The sequence below is a fragment of the Melozone crissalis genome, unplaced genomic scaffold (assembly GCF_028551555.1).
Source record: "Melozone crissalis strain CALT ecotype California unplaced genomic scaffold, PUWL_Pcris_2 ptg000013l_1, whole genome shotgun sequence".
NCBI classification, from domain to species: Eukaryota; Metazoa; Chordata; class Aves; order Passeriformes; family Passerellidae; genus Melozone; species Melozone crissalis.
Genome location: NW_026535791.1, coordinates 40,549,191 through 40,568,438, shown reverse-complemented (window position 1 = coordinate 40,568,438; position 19,248 = coordinate 40,549,191). Strand labels below are relative to the sequence as shown.

General features: G+C 38.2%; 1 protein-coding gene across 2 annotated transcripts; it reads right to left on the bottom strand.

Moving 5' to 3' along the window:
• Positions 1-7,655: 7,655 nt before the first annotated feature.
• ABHD13 (abhydrolase domain containing 13) lies at positions 7,656-19,232 on the bottom strand. 2 transcript variants are annotated; one of them, XM_054271984.1, is made up of 3 exons: positions 19,096-19,232; positions 17,380-17,415; positions 7,656-13,424 (listed from the first exon to the last, which is right to left on the bottom strand). In XM_054271984.1, the coding sequence occupies exon 3, from the start codon at positions 13,387-13,389 to the stop codon at positions 12,376-12,378; it is 1,014 nt and encodes a 337-aa protein (XP_054127959.1). In that variant the 5' UTR covers positions 13,390-13,424; positions 17,380-17,415; positions 19,096-19,232; the 3' UTR covers positions 7,656-12,375. The 2 variants fall into 2 exon arrangements, with proteins under 2 accessions (XP_054127959.1, XP_054127958.1); XM_054271983.1 differs by lacking the exon at positions 17,380-17,415.
• Between the last annotated feature and the right edge of the window lie 16 nt (positions 19,233-19,248).

The window sequence follows — 19,248 nt, the reverse complement described above, 5'->3', positions numbered from 1 at the left end:
TTATTTACGTGGCAGCTTGCTATAGCCATTTCCCATAATCTTTAAATTCAGGCACAGCCAGTACCACTGGTGATTTTAAGCCTTATCTAAAAGTGCAGAAACCATGTAAAGTTTCCTGGCAGAAGCAATGTGAAGTTTCCTGGCAGAATTTCATCCAGTGGTACTTAAAAGACAGGCACATATGACAGGCATGTACCTCTGTGTATGTGAAGGCATATAGATGTACTCTGTATATATAGTATATCCATGTTTATATTCATATCTAAAGTGCCAATATGCCTACAGAGGAGACAAATTACTAAAAATATTTTTTTTTTCCTTTTCTTAAAAACAATAATGAAATATATTCCCAGGTATGAGTCACAAATTACAGGTTTCTCAGTTGTATGAAGATGCTAATTCTGCAGATCAGTTCATCAAACTAACTTTAAAAGGGATGACATTTTATTAAACTTTTCTAATAAATACAGCCTCTCTAAAGAACTCAAGAATCTGCATTAATGCAAAAGGGAACGTGAAGAAGCACAGAGAGGAAATTTGGTGGGGTGGAACTAGAAGTGGTGAAAACTAGGGGATGGAAAAGAATGAGAGAGGGGGAAATAAGAACAAGGTAAAAGGGCAAATAAATATTTAGAGAATTTAAAATTAAACACAACCCCATACTTTAAACATGCATGCTGGCAACACTCAGGTGAATCCTGAGTTTCAGGTATAAGTTAGTCTTTCAAAATTTTATAAGGCTTTTCATCTTAAAACTCTATATTAGGAATTTCTTTCTTCTCTGTAACAGCAAGGATACCTAGACATCTCACATATGTTCATGTGATTTTTTGCTGTCTTCTCATACAAAAATTCAACTTTTACCCCTTTGTTAAAAGTTCCTGTGGTCTGGGGCAGAAGAAAAATGATAAACAGTATCACAATTATGGCCAAAATCAATGGGTCAACCCCTCTTACCATGTAAGTAAACTTTATCTTCGCAAAAGAGAAAACTTTTACCGGTCAGTCCAAACACTGTGTAATAAATCCTTATGACAACACCTACCAGAGTAGCTCAGATCAAATTAATTCTGTTGAGAAGGAGAAGGAAGAAGGAACAATAATAGAGTGACAGCTTCTGTAGCCTCTCCCTCTTCTGTTTCCTAAGGCCACGAGAAATTTAGTGTGATTATAAGCTTTATCATCTTCCGTTGTGATGCAAGGCACTCTTTTCTTTATTTTGCCACCTCCAGCAACCACACACATCCTGCACAGATAAGTAAATCTGTCCCTAAATGCAAAGGAAAAAATATATATCCTGTATCTTGCACCTAGAAGCCACATAAATACAGTGAGAAATTATATAGAAATCAGTGTGGGGTGGAAAAAATAGAATAACATACCATTTCTGTTCTCATTTTAAAGAGTAAGTTAGGCTGTAAATGGGGCTGCATTTTGAAGTAAATTTAATATGAAGTAATGTCGGGGTTTTTTAACAGAATAAGCAATTATTGGTACAAAGCAGACATGCCTTCAAGTATCCCTAGACATCAGAACATTACCAGCCTAGTACTGACTGTTCCAAAAATAAAAAATAATGTGACAGTTGGAAAAGAAGGGCTACTTTAGAAAATGAAACCCAGTGAGAACATGAAAGTTATAACTAGCTATCCAGGAATACCAAGAAGCTATTGGCCAGTGAGGTCTCTGCAGTCATTAATGTATCAGAAAATATCAGACTGGTATATAAATAGCAGTGCTCTACCCACTTCTACAAAAAATAGGCTGTTCCCAGCCTCCACAGCCTTTTTAAATGGGGTCACTTTTTGGGCTGACAAAGTAATTGTGGTGACATAGAGGACTTCTGTAAGACATCTGGCTCCATCTTGCTTATAATTCTGATCAATGACAATTTCAAAGGGGAGATGAGGAAAATCTCAACAGCCCACACATAGGAAATTGTTAAATTCAATAGGCATTTGGAGCTAAGCATCAAAAGGATTCCTCTGTTGGCCACCTTGTGTTCTGTAGATTTATAAGCAGTTAAGTGGTTTGAAAGAAAATGTAAGATCAGACAACTTCGGTGATGACAAAAACAGTGGAACAATAGCTAATGACAATAAGAGGTCAATCATGAAAACCAGTATGAATTACCTAGAAATATACTTAGATAAGCAAACTTCTAATATAATCAAATGGAGCTTTAGTTAATTTCAGATTGCTAATTGCATCAAAGTGAATCACAAAAATTACTGTAAAAAAAAAATCCCAAAAATCACCAAACCCAGAAAAGCCCCCAGCCAAATAACAACCCCATGCCAGCTGCAGAGCCTGGAACCTGAAGTCAGTGTCTCAATGTTTGCCACAATGTCTTGTCATAACATACTCTCCTTATGATTCCGCTCGCTGGCAGAGCTGCAAAGCAAAGGCAGTAAGATCAGCACATGCTGCTTCTGCTGTGTTTAGAACTAAGGTGTGACTAAAGAGGACTAAGGGGTGCTCAGATCAGCCTCCCACCAGCAGGCATGGGAAGGTGATGATCTCAGCTGAGCACAAGCTCCAGTGGAATATTCCCGTTGAAATAGAGTATCCTATTTGGATATACATGCTGCAGGGAAAGAGCACCGTACTTTTATATTGGCAAAACCTATTTGCATATAGCTAAGACTGACAAAACTGGACTGTGAAAAAGGTCAAAAATACAGAATTAGTATAATAGACTAAAGAACTAATCTCAGAAATGGTGCTCAGGATTTGGCTAGCAGCTTGCTTCTACTGGACAGCTTTCCTGAAAATCCTTTTGCAAACTTTTGTACCACATCAACAGTTTTGGGCCCAAGAAATACATGCAGCCAGCAAACCTTAGGGGCTGCCTCAAACCAGTTCAAAGCAGTATTTTCAAAACTATCGCTACAAAAGAAAATTTCATTGCATTAAACTGCAGAAAAGTAGCCCTGGCCATCTAACTCTGCAAACAAATAAGAATAAACCCTTATAATAAAGGTACTCTGAAAATATGGTCTCAATTTGCATACACAGTACATGATCTGTGCATATACCAGTATCTCCTTAACCCAAAGTATGAGCTATGTTGAACACTCAGATTAACTGAGTAAAAAAACCTCTGTAGTTTAGGAAAACTATTAAGGAACTATTAAGAAATGCCTTGGCTAATCTAACAATTTTAGTTAACCGAGTCCTTTACTTCCAGGAAAAAGATTAAAAATTTAGGTAAAATTCAAAATAATAAATAAATGAAAACCAAACCCCAACACATTACCACTGAAGATGCTTAAAGATGAGAGTGTTTCACTACAAGACAGGAAAATGGCATCCTGAACCCATTATTAAGGATTCCTGAACCCAAATTTAAGGCTGTTTAAAACTTCCAAGATGTTACAGCAGAAACAAACCCTGTAATTTTATGCAGGTAAATAACTTTTTCAATTTTTTTCATTTCCATCATGCAGAGGTTCAGATTAAATTACAAAAATGGGTCCTGCCAATCTGAAAATTTATAAAAGATCAACATTACATCTGGTGGGGAACCAAGGCAGAGATAGCAACCAATCACACAGGAAATTTGTGGTTTAACCAGAAACTGAATTCTTGATTTCCTGAAATCCAGTTATGTACTTTAACCACAAAAGCATCTTTTTTGTCGGAGAGGAAAAACCCATAATGAAGTTCAATACACAAAAGAGAAGCAGTTGATATGACTGTGAAGTCTTGCGTAAAAATCCAATTCACTGAAGAAACATCAAAGTTTACTTCAAAACAAATATTCTGTTTTTAAAAAGGAGTTTGTGCAGATGCTGCAGCCCAGAGATCCAGGCAAGTGTGTTGAAGGCTGCACTAAAAGTACGCCTCGAGTGGCAAGGGTCCAGCTTCACATACTTGTGAAGCAGCCGCAAAATGGTCCCTGCGGTTGTTCCAAGAAAGAGACCACGATATCTCGCCTTACCACACAAGGCAGTGCACAGCACAGAAAAGGCTAAGGCTCCATTCTGAAATTTTCCATTTAATTTCGAGTCCTTTCTGAAGATGGACAAAACAGGAGGGCTATTTTGAGGGAGATCAGAATAAATCCTGTATTATAGTTTTCTGCTAATAAAGAGATCTGTATGTAAGTATTCACAGATACCCCTCTGAAATAGTACAAATTCCCTTCAAGAACACTTAATTAGTTCTTTCAGCCATTAACTACAGCTAACACAGTAGCAAATCCAGGCAGGTTCTGCCTCACAAATGGATCCCAAAAGCACTCTATTTCTGCATACGCCACTCCTGTGGCTGTATATCTTACATCTTATTTTTTTAACTTCTAAGAAGCTGTTGAATACCTTTCAAGCAAAGGATGTGTTATACAAACAGTTTAAGCCTTATTTGATAAATTATCTTGTTAAAAGGAAAACAAAAAATTCCATGAGATTTTTCTGAGGCGAAAAGGGTAATATTTTCTCTTTTCGTCAACATTTCAAAATTGCCGAGGATAACACAAATGTGTCGGCATATTTTAGGTATGCCATCTTTGTTTCATTCCTTGCTATATATTACTTCTGTAGATATCCAGACAATTTGGGTCCAAATGCATACTACACAAAGAAAACCTACATCTGACTTGCAGCCACTGTCACTTTTTACATCGTTATTACAGTGCTTTCAAAGAGAAGAGGAACTGACACAGAAAGGAAAAACAATTATTATAGGTGTCTTTCAAAGCATGCAGCAGAACCAGCTAGAAAATAATTTTCAAAACATGAAAAATATAAAAAGACAACCCAGGATTTATATACTACAGCAGCTTAATGCCAGCCTCCTCCCCTTCATCCCCTCTTCCCCCCTCCATGATGTTACAGCAATTGCTTCTTACTGCCCAGGGAAAAAGGAGCTCTCTCATCCAGCTGAAGCCCACTCCTCTTACAGTCTCACCGGCTTTGCTATCCAGCAACATGGAGAACTGCATTTCTCCACCTCTTTGACACTATGCAACTTAACAGATTTTGCACAGATGGGCTGAAAATGCTTTTGTATGATAACAAGATACACACGGAGTTATGGCCCTTCATGTGGGAGTGGCCGCTCAGTTGCTGCTACAGCCTGGAGACCTTCAATGGGGGCACAAGACAAGGACTCAAGTATTTTCAAAATTTCCTCATAACTGTATTTGTTACACTGTCCCTGAGTCCTAGAGGACAGACAGGAAAGGGTTCTCTGCCTGACCTTTCCCTTTGAATTTTTGTAAATAGTTAGCCTACACTAGACATTAAGTGTAATTCAAACCAGCTGTAGAACTTCCTTTCTTTCTGCCTTCAAGCAGCACAATCAGTTCCTTAGCTACTCGTCAAATAACAGCAACATCTCTCTGAACTTGGTATATGAACATACATTTCTGTCAGCCACCTTGCAGCTTTGCATTATTCAGCTCATTGCTTCACATTATTAAATATGCATCTCCAGCTGGGAGTGAAACCATGTTCTTTAATACAGGGAAACCAAGTCTGCTCTTAAGCTGCATTGCCTTTCAGAGAAAGAAAAATTGTTGTTTTTCCCAGACATACAAAAGTTATTCTGCCCCCATCCAAGCTGAAGCATAACAAATTAATCACATCAAGGTTTTCAAAACAAATCCAGAAAATAATCAGTGTATCTTCCTATCTACTTACAGAAGCAGAACTCGGTACAAAATCTAAAAGACCCTGAATTGGGTCCAACAAGAGATTAAAAGCTCAGGCATGTTCAGTATCTTTGGAGCAAATAATTTTTGCTAAGCCAATGGTTCAGCATTTTCTTAAAACCTTATCTGTCTGTACTTGATCTTTTTAACAGACAGCAAGCCTTTGGTCTGGATTTCATTTCCTAGAGTCAGGTTGGAAGGGACCTTGAAGATTGTCTTGTTCCAAAACAAAAACTCTGTCATGGCCAAGGACATCCTCCACTAGATCAAGTTGCTGAGACCTTCATCCAGCCCGGCCTGGAATACTTCCAGGGATGGAGCATCCACAACTTCTCTGGGCAACCTGTTACAGTGCCTCACCACCTTCACAGCAAAGAATTCCCTCCAAATATCTAATCTATACCTACTCTCTTTCAATTGTAAGCCTTTTCCTCTTGTCCTGTCACTTCATGACCTTGTAAAAACCTCTCCATCTATCTTGTAGCCCCCTTAAGGTACTGTAAAACTCCAATTAGGTCACCCCAAAACTTTTCTTTTCCAGGCTGGACAGGCCCAATTCTCTTAGCTTTTTCTCATAGAAGAGGTGCTCTATCCCTCTAATGAGGTTGGTGGCCCTCCTCTAAACTCCCTCCAACAGCTCCATGTCCTTCCTGTGCTGAAGGATCAAGAGCTGGATGCAGCAATGCAAGTGGGCTCTCACCAGAGCAGAGGAGCAGAATCCCCTCCCTCACCTGCTGCCCACGCTGCTTTGGATGCAGCCCAGGACACGTTTGGCTTTCTGGGCTATGAGTGCTCATTGCTGGGTCATGTCCAGCCTCTCACCCACCAACACCCCCGAGTCCTTCTTGGCAGGGCTGCTCCAGTTTTAGTTTAGATTTTTCATGTGCCCTCATGAATGTTTGCTATGATTTAAACAGTACTCGCAAATTCAGAGAAAAATTAAAATATGGTGTTTTGCCTGATATGAAGGCCTATACCCATCTACTAAGCAAATTAATATAACATCATGAGACATTCAAAGACACAATTTGTACTGCACTTGGTAGCCTAGCTGCTTATCAGTTTTCAAGTAAGAGATAGGAAATGCAAGACCTTGTGTTCTCCAGAACACTACCGAGCAAGAAAGTTTTAGTGACATAGTTCACAAGACAGAAACCTGCTTCTCATTCAGGGCAGTATTCACATGAAGTACCCAAATCTGGAGTTGTTCCTGTACTTTCATTTCTTCCTTTACATGATTAGAATTTTTTTTTTCATTCCACATTAATAGGTATCATGAACGGAGTGTCCAAATGTACCACACCTACACCCTCCACCCACAGCCCTGTTTCCTAGGTACTGTGTTAAAATTTAACGATAAGCCTTGCAGTAATTTGGGAGAGGACATAAATTTTGCAGCTTCATAAAAGACAGCAGTAGGCCTTTATTTTCTGGGCTTATTTTCATGGTTAATTGATATTAACCATGCCGAATGGGAGTAGAGGTGATATAAGCTTAGTAATTCATTTCTCTGTAAGAAAGTAGAAATTGCTTCAGACTGGGTATCCCACTCAAACTGTATGAATTAACTATAAATCTGAGTAGCATTATAGGATTTAAAATTGATATTTAAAATATTGCCAGCATAGGTGGCAAAACAAGTCAGAAACACTTCAAAATGCTTTCTAATGGACATAATACTTAGACCATCTCTCAGATCCCCAGACAGAGAAATTTTGAAATGCAAAATGTGTTAGAAAGTGATGGAGAGCCACCACATACCAATTTAACTTACTAAAACTTCCAAAAAGTGAGGATACATGGCAAAGCTTAGAAACATATTAACATGCTTAAAAAGCATGGTAATATGCTTTTTCCCCTGATGTAATAGCTTTCCACAAAGGCCACATCTAACAATGCAGATGCCTAGTCCATGTGCTCTGGCTTTAGTAAGTGACTGAAAATGATACCTTGGGATTGGTCTGTTACCATGCAAACACACTGAACACAGGCCACAAACTAGAATAAGACATTACCAGCACTTTTAATGTATCAATTTATTGCATATGTCAGTACATAAAAATAGAAAAGTGTTTTTTGTAAAATTAACTTTATTGTAAAAACCAACTAGAATGGTAATGTAAAACTTTGCCACAATTAGCACATATACAATAACATTTATGCTTTGTCTACAAAACTTAAGAATACTTCATAAGATAGTTTTGGCTTAACTATATATTAAAGAAAAATCAAATAAAAAGCTTGCATCCCATAATCAGTGACTGTTTCTGAATTCAAAACATAAGTGCTATTTAGAACTTCAATATGCTATCTCTATTTACACTTTTGTGGGGTTCTACTCTAAATTATACAAGCAGGATGGCATTGCAAATTATACCTCATGGGGTACATTAGGCTGATCCCACTACATGCAAGAGGCACTGGTTTTATATTTGGCAGAAGTGCCCCTAGCAAAATTGCCTGTCATTAACAAAAATAAAAATGTATTTTTCAAGAATTGATGAAATACAAATGGAGGTACATCTGCATCTTTTTGCTAAGAGAAAAGACCATACCTTGGACTCTCAATTCTGCCTTGCATTCTTCACTGTGAACATCCAACATGACCCAATTATTAGCTTAGAGATGCTGATATGCATATTTTGTATAAATAATCCTTCTGCCCTTCAGCTGACAGATTGTCCACAGCCTACCAAATGCATTTGTGCTCTATTTCTAATTTTACCTGAGAAATGGACATGAGGGCAGCTAAACCAGTTAATGTTTCTCCAGAAGAAAGCACAGCTTATCTCTCTGCATTTCACAGTTCTGAAACAAATTCTGGGAATGTAAACTTGGGTTAGTAGGAAGCCTCAAGTATTTCCACGAATTAAAATCTGTGCACCCACAAGGTTTTATGCTTTCTTACAAGGAACTCTACTGCTACAGCTGTTGAACTCCTGACCCCTCCCTGGGAACTTTGTTTTCACATTAATTTTTTTTTAACTTAAATTTCTTCCTATAAAACAGAAAATTCCTTTAATGAACATATTTAAACTAAGGCTTTCTTACAAACCTCTGAAAAGAACTCAACTTCTTCCCAAACTAGAAATTTATATCTACAGGACAAATATTTGGGAAACATCTATACACAAATGGATAACTGTTATGGGAAAACATATAATGGCATTAAATAAAATAAATTTTAATAGTATCATAACACACCATTTGGCAATTTAAAGTTATTACTATGTTGCTTGTAGTTCAGTTTTTAGCAGCAGATAACTGTGGTTTCCATCACACAGTCCATGAAACAAGTTTCCTCCCCTTTCTTTTCTCCCTCCCTCCCTTAAAGAATTGTATGCAGAGCAGTGGAATACTTGCATAAAAACATCACTTCCCTCCTATTTTCCTTCAGTGGACTTCACAATCAATGCAATGAAAAATAGCATAATAACATTCATTCACAAGTGTTTGTGGCTAACCCATTAAGTGAGAAGCAAAACTGTGCATATATGGAAGGTGGAAGAAACCACACAAGTGTAAAGGATGTATATATGACAATTGTGTCAACTCACACACAATACCTGCAAAATTAAAGTTTCATACTTATGTCCTGCAGACAATATAGTGAAAACATATATGGCTTGATAATAAAAAGTAATGTTTAGATACAGCCCACTTTGAAGAGTTTCAGATTGCCATAATCTAACACTACACATTTGACTTTGTCTTAGCAACTGTGTGCTCAAACAGGAATACTTCATTTGCATACCACATAATACTAGGGGTATTCTGGGGTTGAGAGTTTTGTTTTGATTGGTGCCAAGTGGCTTAAATGCCATGTTACTTTAGAAATTGATGCTTTGTGAACACCTCCTCCCCCAGCCCCAATGGTATTTAATGTCAAGGTATGACAACTTCTGAAACAATTACTTTCTCTTCATTCTGTCTCCAACAATTAATCTACTCTTTTGGCTTCATCAACTGAATTTTAGAAAAGCAGTATTTGACTGCTAATTTTCCTTCTCTCCCTCCACCTCTATTCTAAAGCAATGTGAAGTAGGTGAAACAATCTATGCAAGCAGCTTACATCTCACTATAGAATACATCAGGAAGTTGACATCTATCAACTCCTTTCTACCATACAAATACAGCCTCATCTCCCAGCCTCCAGTCAAACTTCTCCAATATACCGTGCCCAAGCACCCCTCTCTCCAAAAGGAAAAAAAATGTCACCACTGTAAGGCTGAAAAGATAGTTTTGGTTTCACTCAGATTGAAAAGTATGCTCTATGTTTTTATGTCTATAGATCCACAAAGATGTATAGTTTTTCAATCAACTCCACAAAAACCTTAATAATAGTATCACAAAAGATACTTACCAGAGAAAGCAGCAACTTCTGCTATGTGAATGTTTATTAAAAAAAAAAACCATGTTTATGAAAAGACATATCACCCTGTCTACAAACTGCTGACAACTATTACCCACATGTACATAAGAACTATAATTCCATTAGGAGGCATAACCATTAAGGCACCAGTTCAGGAAAGCAGTTTTATTCAACCAAAGAACTTAAGCACAAGCTTAAAATGTGACTATTCCTCAGGAAACAGATTTTAAGTGTGTGCTGAGATGCTTTTCTGAATCAGGACAACATGGCAGAAAAGTTTACTTAAAATTTTTAATCCAAAGGGCAACTTTAAAGATTGTGTGGAAGATTTTCCAATTTGTTCTTTCTATTAAAAAAATATTTTGAAGAGGCAAACTCAGCTGCAGCAGATGAGTAATTAAACCTGCAGAAGAGATCTAAACAGTTCCCACATTCCATTAGAGACTAAGTTAACAGCATGTCTTTGATCACAGAATTATTAAGGTTGGAAGAGACCTTCAAGGTCATCTAGTACAATCATCAACCTAACACAACCATAATCACCCCTAAACCATATCCCCAAATGCCACATCCAGATTACTTGAATGATTCCAGAGCAGCTGGTGATTCCACTACCTGCCTAGGCAACTTAGTCCAATGGCTAACCACTCTTTCAGTGAAATTTGTTTTATAATATCTAATTTGAACCTTCTTTGATGCAAGGCCATTTCCTCTCACCTTTGTACTTGAAACATGGCAGAAGAGGCTGACCCTGCTGTCCTACAGCCTCCTTTCAAGTATTATAGAGCAATGACATCTCCCCTGAGCCACCTTTTCATTCAACCACACACCACCATATCCCTCAGCTGCTCCTCACAGAATTTGTGCTCCAGACCCTTCCCAGCTCTGTTACCCATCTCAGGGCTTGCTCCAGCCCCCTAAAGTCTTTCTTGTAGTGAAAGGCCTAGAACTGAGCACAGGACTTGAGGTGCGGCCTCACCAGTGGCAAGTACGGGGATCACTGCCCTGATCCTTCTGGCCATGCTATTGTTGATACAGGCCAAGATGCCATTGGCCTTTTTACCCACTTGGACACACTGCAGGCTTACATCCAGGCAGCTGTTGACCAGCATCTCCAAGTCTCTCTTCTGCTGAGCAGCTCTCAAGCCACTATTTCCCTAGCCTGTAGTGCCACCTGGGATTGTGACTCAAGTGCAGGACCCAACTTTTCATCTTGCTGAAGCTCATGCCCTTGGCCTTGGCTTGTTGCTCCAGTCAATCAGTGTCTGCAGAGCCTTCCTTCCCTCAATGACAGGACCATCTAGGACTATCTGCTCATTTATATTATCCTTACTGTAGCAACTGTACACATTTATCTCTAATCATGTGATCACTGGTAATTATTTGAATTTGTTTCTTTAGGAGGTATAAATAAAGGGCACCAACATTTAACTACACCAGTGTAGAAGTCTGAACACAAAAACCTACTTTTACCTTGTATGACCACCTATTTTGCCTTAAGAATTATCACTTCAAATGGACAAGCAGACTAGTACTACCAAATAGTTTGCCTGTGCATTAGTGAGGAGAGCTTGAGGCAGAAAGGAGCTTAAATTGCATTGATCTCTTTCAGAAAAAGTTACTTCTATTTCCTATACAGAAATTGCCTGGGTAAAATCCTGAAGTCACAATGTCAGGCACATACAACTTTCTGTGCACTATTATAATACAAACAGCAAATGAAAATAAGGAAAGTATCTTTTCATCTTCAACTGCAGTTTGACATATATAAGTTTGCATAACCAGAGAAACCAGTAATAACCCAGGATAGTATACCTGCAAGTATACTCTACCATTTATGTTATTTTATATTATTTAGCGCAATAAAGTCTTCCCACTTTGCATAATATAAAATTTCAAGAAATAAAACACTAATCTCATGCATGGCACACTTTAAATAAACTCTAAGAGAAGCAAGTAATCATTGTGCTAACCATGGCTGTCCAAAAAGCTCACACATACAGCAGTGAATACCAAAGAGCCTCCCATTTTTCTAAATACATTCTGTACTACTTTTGTAGCAATTTTCTTTAATAGCATCTGTTGTACATATCAAACAAGTGGTATATATGGACAGAGATACCAAAAAAGTATGAGAAAGACATAAAATGGTTCATTTACAATGCTGCAAATGTAAAAGTTATCTGGAACACCTTAATAAAATATCAGACCTTTCCAAGTTTAATTTCACTCTTTAGGCAAGTACAGACATGACATACATTTAAAAACAAACATTCTTTTACCACTTTTCACAAATCAAGGTACAGTGCAGGTACTTGCCCCACTTCACCCCAAAGAAGAATATCAATTATATTATTGTTACGTTAGATGATGTTTTTGCCATTTCTTCAGGGGAGTGACTCTTTATTACTTCTTTGATGAACTGTTCAAGTGCAGTGAAATAACCCTGGCACTGCCAAGTGTCATTGTGAGTTCCATCAGGAAATATCGCCAATCTCTTAGTCCGAGCTGGGGATAATTCGTAAAGTTGCTTCATCATAACTGGTGGAATTAACTGGTCAGACAACCCAGAGATGAAGAGAGAAGGCATTCTGCACTGAGAGATTTTTCTGTAGGACAGAAATTTATTTTTGTAGCACCACAGCGGAAGATACCTCATCGGAAAGAAAGAGAACAAAGTGCTGGCCATGTATGGGATGCTAAGAAAGGTGTTCTCCACCACGATGGCAGAAATCCTATGGGAATTTTCAGAAGCTAAGTGAATAGCTACTGCTCCCCCCAAGGAACGGCCAAAAAGAAAAATTTTTGTTTTATCAAGATCAGACCGAGTCATCACATAGTCTAAGACAGCCTCAGAATCTAAGTACAAGCCTTCTTCGCTTGCTTCTCCTTCGCTTTTGCCATACCCTCTATAATCAACCAGAATTAAGTTTACTTTCAGGTTTACCAGCATCAACAAAGCATTTGGCAACCTGTGGCCAATGTTGCCTGCGTTCCCATGAAAGTAAATGATGGTTGGAGAATACGCTGCATTGTCCCCTGTGTATCTCAGCAGAATAAGATTGAGAAGAACTCCATCTTTGGTCTTGATGAAGATGTTTTCGTGTGGTATACCAGTAGGCATAGGAACATAAAGGCGAGATGAAGAGGGCTGTTCAGGAAAGTAAAGCAGGACATCCTGGAATTTATATAATATACCTGCTATTGATACAAATATTAATATAAGGAGTATAATGCCTCCGTACAAGTGAAAAGTCACTATCAAGGGCAAAAGACAAATACGGCAGAGACTCCACGACCAGGAAGCCAAAGCTAGTAGCCATCTTTTAACAAAGGTCCAAAGCATCCATGATTTTTCCATTGTAGAAGTCAGTGATCTTTTACTCCAAGAAAATCCTGCAAAAGAACCCAAATGTATACACATAAATATAGGAAAAAGAAAAAGGTAGTAATTTAAGCATTTGTACTTGCAGAAGATTAATGGCAATTCAATGTATTGGAGCATTAACAAAAAATTCAGTGGCAAACTCCCTTTGAACTTTTGGAAACCATCTGACTCTGTAAAACAAGCAGAAATGCAATCATAAGGAAAGGCTTTAGAACTCTTCAAAATCCCATTTACAGTATTCCTGCAGGCAGTCTGTTAACAGCACTAGCAGATTGGTTGAGTGAGACCACAGTAACTTCTGCTTACCCTCAGACTTTTCTACTACGCAAGAGAACAACGACACAGACTGTATCACCAGTTTGTCAAAGCTGCTGATGTAACTCTAGAATTCAGAGAACACAAACAAAAATAGCCTTTATTTCTAAGTTGCTAAGTAGCATGCAGTAAGCCTGTGCATGTCACTCTGCAGCCAGTGGAGGCTCACCACACATGCCAGCACTGCTGTGGGTTAGTGGCTGTCTTTCAACATCTCAATCAACTCTGGCTACAGAGCAACTCCTGAACTGCTCAGAAGAGAGACACTCCTCGATACTCAGATACCCCATTGTAGTTACATTTATAATAGCTTTTTTTTTTTTGCTATATTTATTTTGATTGCTTCTGATTTCTAACAATCATTTTCCACTATCAGACCAGTAATCTGCATTAAGTCTTTAGCTGAAAATTTTATCATCATGCAAGACCACTGAAAACAGTCCATTAACTACATTATTCTCTGGTCAATGAAAAGCACTGCTGAAAATACCAAAGAAGAAAACAGACTCATGACAAAAACACATACACAGCATAAAATGAGGAGAGTTATATTAACGACAGTGGATTAAACCTTCTTTCCAAGCAAAAGTTATGTCTCCCATCATCCATACAAGCTCTCGCAGTGTTCACTCCTGGTTCTTATGGAAACATATGCCAAACCTACACAAAAACTACAGTGACTTTTTAGTCACCACTGAACTGAATAATCACACTACCTGGAAGGGACAACACAAACTCACTTGTTTGAGGACACTAAGATCACTACTCTCAGTGTGAACACTAAGAGCATTATATGCTCTAAGCTATAAAGCATATAATAGGTACACTTTTGACACTAAGTTATAATCTCCTAAAATGATATAGCACAGCAATAATCGGAATTCAAACTCCAAAGGAGTCTGACATGCAGAGATGCATCCAAGCATTTTATACCAGCCATTTTGTTAGGCTTGAGTGGTAAAAGGTGACCTCTGCAGCTACAGCCTTGGCATTCCACAGATATAAGCACCCAATCTGACCAGGAAAACCTGCCATCTCTATTTAATGCAAAAATTAGAAATAAATCAGAAATAAAAATAAATATGTCACATCTTAAAATTCACATATTAACCAAACCCAATGTGATATTAAGCTTTTATTTAGCATATCTACTCCCAGTACATAAAACTGGTGAAATATAAAGTAGTCTAAAAGAGCAGTTACCTCAACTTTGTTCGCTTATATTATTTAGAAGTTTACTATCCATATGCAAGTATGCACAAATACTGTCTATAGGAAAATTAAATTCTTGTGATCCATTTTCCTTGAAAAAACCTCACAACTATTAGAAGACATATAAAGTAGCTACTTCAATTTCTAAGATAACTTCCTAAAGAAGTTAACAAACATTTCCTGCATTACATTTCAAGACTATAAGAATATTGATAATGAGATAGTAAAACCATTTCCTTACCTACACTATTCAACATTTTGCTGACTTTCTTACAAAATGAAAGAAACTCCAAAAATGTTTTCTCAACAAGATATTCACACTGTTAAACAAAACTACTAAGAGACAAAGAATTAATAAAAGTGATGAAGTTTTGCATTGGCTATCCCATGCACCACTTCTAATTTTATTTCAGCAGGATAATATTACCAATATATGATACTGAGATAGTGCTGCTGTGTTATTACTTCTGATATGTATAGGTATATATATATGTAGGTATACACAAATATTTAGCTACTGGAATTGCAAAAAGCATCTTACAACTAAAGCTTAACATTCGCTAAGTACTTAAGAAGAAGAGCAAAATACATAGCCACAAATGTTTCATGGTCACTACATATTTAAATAAAGCTGACCACTCTGCCTTATTGAACAATTGACATTACTACTGAAGTTTTTTTCCCAGCTGTGTGAAACTTCACTGGTTCCATTCATTTCCAGGCCTTCACACCTTGTCGCAAGATTTGGTAGTTAGGAAACTAAGATAAAAATTTTTCCTAGGTTCCCTCCCACCTTTCAATACCAATTAAAAGATCACTAGAGCAGAAAAGGATGGTTTCTCAAACAAGCCTAGAAGAGACTCTAAGCCAAATCAATATAACCTCATTTTCAATAAAGCTACAACCCACAGAGCTCAAAGCAACAGACCTTCCAAACACTATCTTGGAAAGCAGAAGATGAAACAAATAGAACAAAATTTCCACTTCAAGGACAGAAATAAAATGGGCAAGCTAATATAGTAATATTCAGTGAGCAGTAAGGTCAAGACTTTTTGAAGTGCTGAGATTTGAGACCGTTCAACATACTGCAAGACAACACACACAAAATTCTCTCCTTGGTCTTTATTTCCCACTCCTGGTGTGCTGGATGGGAAGTTATAAACCTTCCAAGCAGTTTACAATATAACATCTTGTGATGTAAATGCTCTGTCATGAATTACCAAGAGCATGTGTTGCATTTCTCTTGCATCTCTAATTTTATGACTAATAGGAGGCCAGAATAATCTGGAAAAGGTGTGAGAGTGGGAGAACAGTGTATTAGACTGATGTAAAAGTGTATTGATGTCTGATGTGGTCAATTTGAGAAACAGAGCAGACCCACCAACCCACCCAACCTGGACAAACCTGATCCCCCCTGTAGACAAGACTGCTTCTGCTCCTAGACTACAGCAACGAGTCATGGACTTGCCCCATAACTGTCTGATGTCCCAGTTATTGGAGGGCACTCTTGCTTCACTAAAAAAAAAAAATATTGGTTTTGGAAGAAATATTGTATTACAGCACTGTATTTCATGTAATTGCTGCAACTTAGAAAACAAGATTTTGCTATAACAAGGAGTCACATTCCATTTTACAGCATTCACAGTATTTCATAATCATTGATTATTTACACTAAGTAAAAGGCTAGGTAAGTAAGCGTAAGGTCATTTAAAATAATTTTTTTTTCTCTTGTCCCTCTGATAAGGTGCATTGGAAAGGCGAGCCTTTGGGAATCCTGATAATTCCTACAACTATTTATTTGGTGATGCTTGTAAGCTTACAAGACAAGCAGAAGACAGTACTGAAATACAAAGCTTTCCTGAGGAAACCATGGCCACACAGGAACAGCATTGCCATGGAACTGTTTTGTCTCTCAAAACAGAATGGAAATTTGGAAGTGGTGAGCTTCAGCTTTGACTTGGGATATACACACGTTAATATACAGACACACACACCCCTGTATCTGTACATCTCCACAGCTGAATCCACAGCCTAGGAACTACGGCAGACCTCTATTCTATCAGATGAGCTACAAGTCCCAAAATTAGGTAGCTACTGAAAATACAAATCACTCAAACTAAAAAGTTTAGAGAAAAAAACCCTCTTAAAGATAAAGGCATTTTAACAATATTCTATTTTGCCCTAATACTACTTTTAAATGGTTAACACCATTATCAACTGAAAAAAACCCACAAAAATTCAAGAATATGTTTAAAATACTTAAAGGGATAATACTTTATATTTAAAGTATTTAAAGGGAACAATTTTTCATTCATTTTGAATGGCAGCTGAAATTACTCTTGTATCTGCCACAGGATCTGTTGTTTTACCTTTGTCTATATTTTTAATAGTAAACAACATTATTTTCGTACACTAATCATATCATAAAACATTTACCTTTAGATGTGAGGATTTCCCAGGCTTCATCTCTGCCTGAAAGACAATTCCATTTATGAATTTTGAGTAAAATTGTTTTGACTTACACATGTAATTACTGTTTATCTTGTTATTTGAAAGAAGATTAAGAAGTGATAAGAGCCAAACCCCCTAAAAATTACAACTGCTTCACTAATGAAAACTGTGTCTCTCATGCTCCTCCTATCAAGCTGAATGCTTGTTTGAAATATTTGATGAATTTGAAAACATCTTATAATGAAGTTCAAGAATCACAATGAAAAGTCCTGGACTATATACACAACACACAGTATATGACAATACTGTAATATTATAATAATATACATATATAATTATAACAATAACATAGCATCTATACATAGTCCTTAAAAACAAACATTACAGTCTCTCCTTAAAACTAACTTTTAGTGCATAAGTAGCTTTAAACTTAGTGCTAAGAAGCACAATCAGGTGTTTAATGGCTGCTTCCTCATTGAAGAGCTTTAAAAAAAAAGTTAAGTCTTAACACTCACTGCAATCCTTTGGATTTCAACACAAAAACAAAATCAAATGTATTTCTTAAGAAACAGCTAACAACATCTATTTGTCTCCACTTCATTTTCCTAGACTCTGCCTCCTCCAGATACAGACAACGTTTGCACAAGTGTTACATTTACTCATATTTATTCAGAAGAACTCTAGAAGTAGAAATATTAGGTCCTCGACTATAAGATGTTAGTTTCAACTGATCTGGAAGAAAACCTACAAGCTTACTAAGGACCAGAAAAATGCACTTTCTTAGTACTAAAATCCTACAGAAACACTCATTGAAAAAGTAAGGAAAAAAAAAAGAGGAAAACAACAGCAAAGTAGCGACTATTAACAAAGGAAAAAGTACAGTAAGAATAACTTAAGCATCACACATTTCATGGCTCTGGATTTAAAATCAACGAGTCACTCGTCTTGCTTATTTCAAACAGCCGACATCCACAGCTCTGCATCAAGCTGCACGTATTGATAACTGATAAAGTTTTCCCCGTAACTCGCGTGATACTTCTCCCAAATGACAAATGGTACAAAGTATCTTCATGGTGCAATGCCCCGAATTTCGATGATACTGTGTAAAAAAAAAAAAACCAAAAAAACCCCAAAAAGCCAAACGGCAACAAACCAAGATTGGCTATGCCTTAACTTGGAACTTTAACTTCCTAGAGACTTAGGCTGCTAAAATATAGCAATTTCGAAGCTTGTTGAATTGCTTCTTTTTTGACAGACGACAAACACCCAGTTCAGCCTTTTCAAAAACAATCCCTTGGCCCATTTAGAACACTACTGTCACCATCAGCCACACCTTCAACAAGCACCCATTTGCAGGAATTGTTCCACCTGGCAGTGGAGACAAACCAAACACTGGAGCGAGACCTTGCTGCCAAGAAGCTGAAGGTCTGCGGGGCTTCACAAGGAGGCACCTGAAGGAACTTTGATCGGCACGGTCACGGGAGCAGCTCCTCGGCAGCCACGTCCCGCCGTGCGGGCACAGGAGCCGCACACTGTCCGAGGCAATGTCCCGCCTGCCGCCCCCTCAGGGAAGAGTCGCGTTTAGCCCCGGCCAGACCCCAAACCGGACCCCAAACCCTCGGCCGCCCCCGCCGCCCCCGGCCCGGCGCGGCCTCAGGGGCCGGGACCGCCCTGCTCCCGTGCCGCGGCCCGCAGACCCACCCGCCGCATCCTCCCGGGCGGCTGCCGCCGGTGCCTCGGGCCAGCGCAGACCCCGACGCGCAACTTCAACCACCGCTCCTTCCTCTCGAGGCAGGAAGTCACCGCAGCCGCGGTTCCGCTTCCAGGGCACAGCTCGGCCCTTCTCCGTCGTCT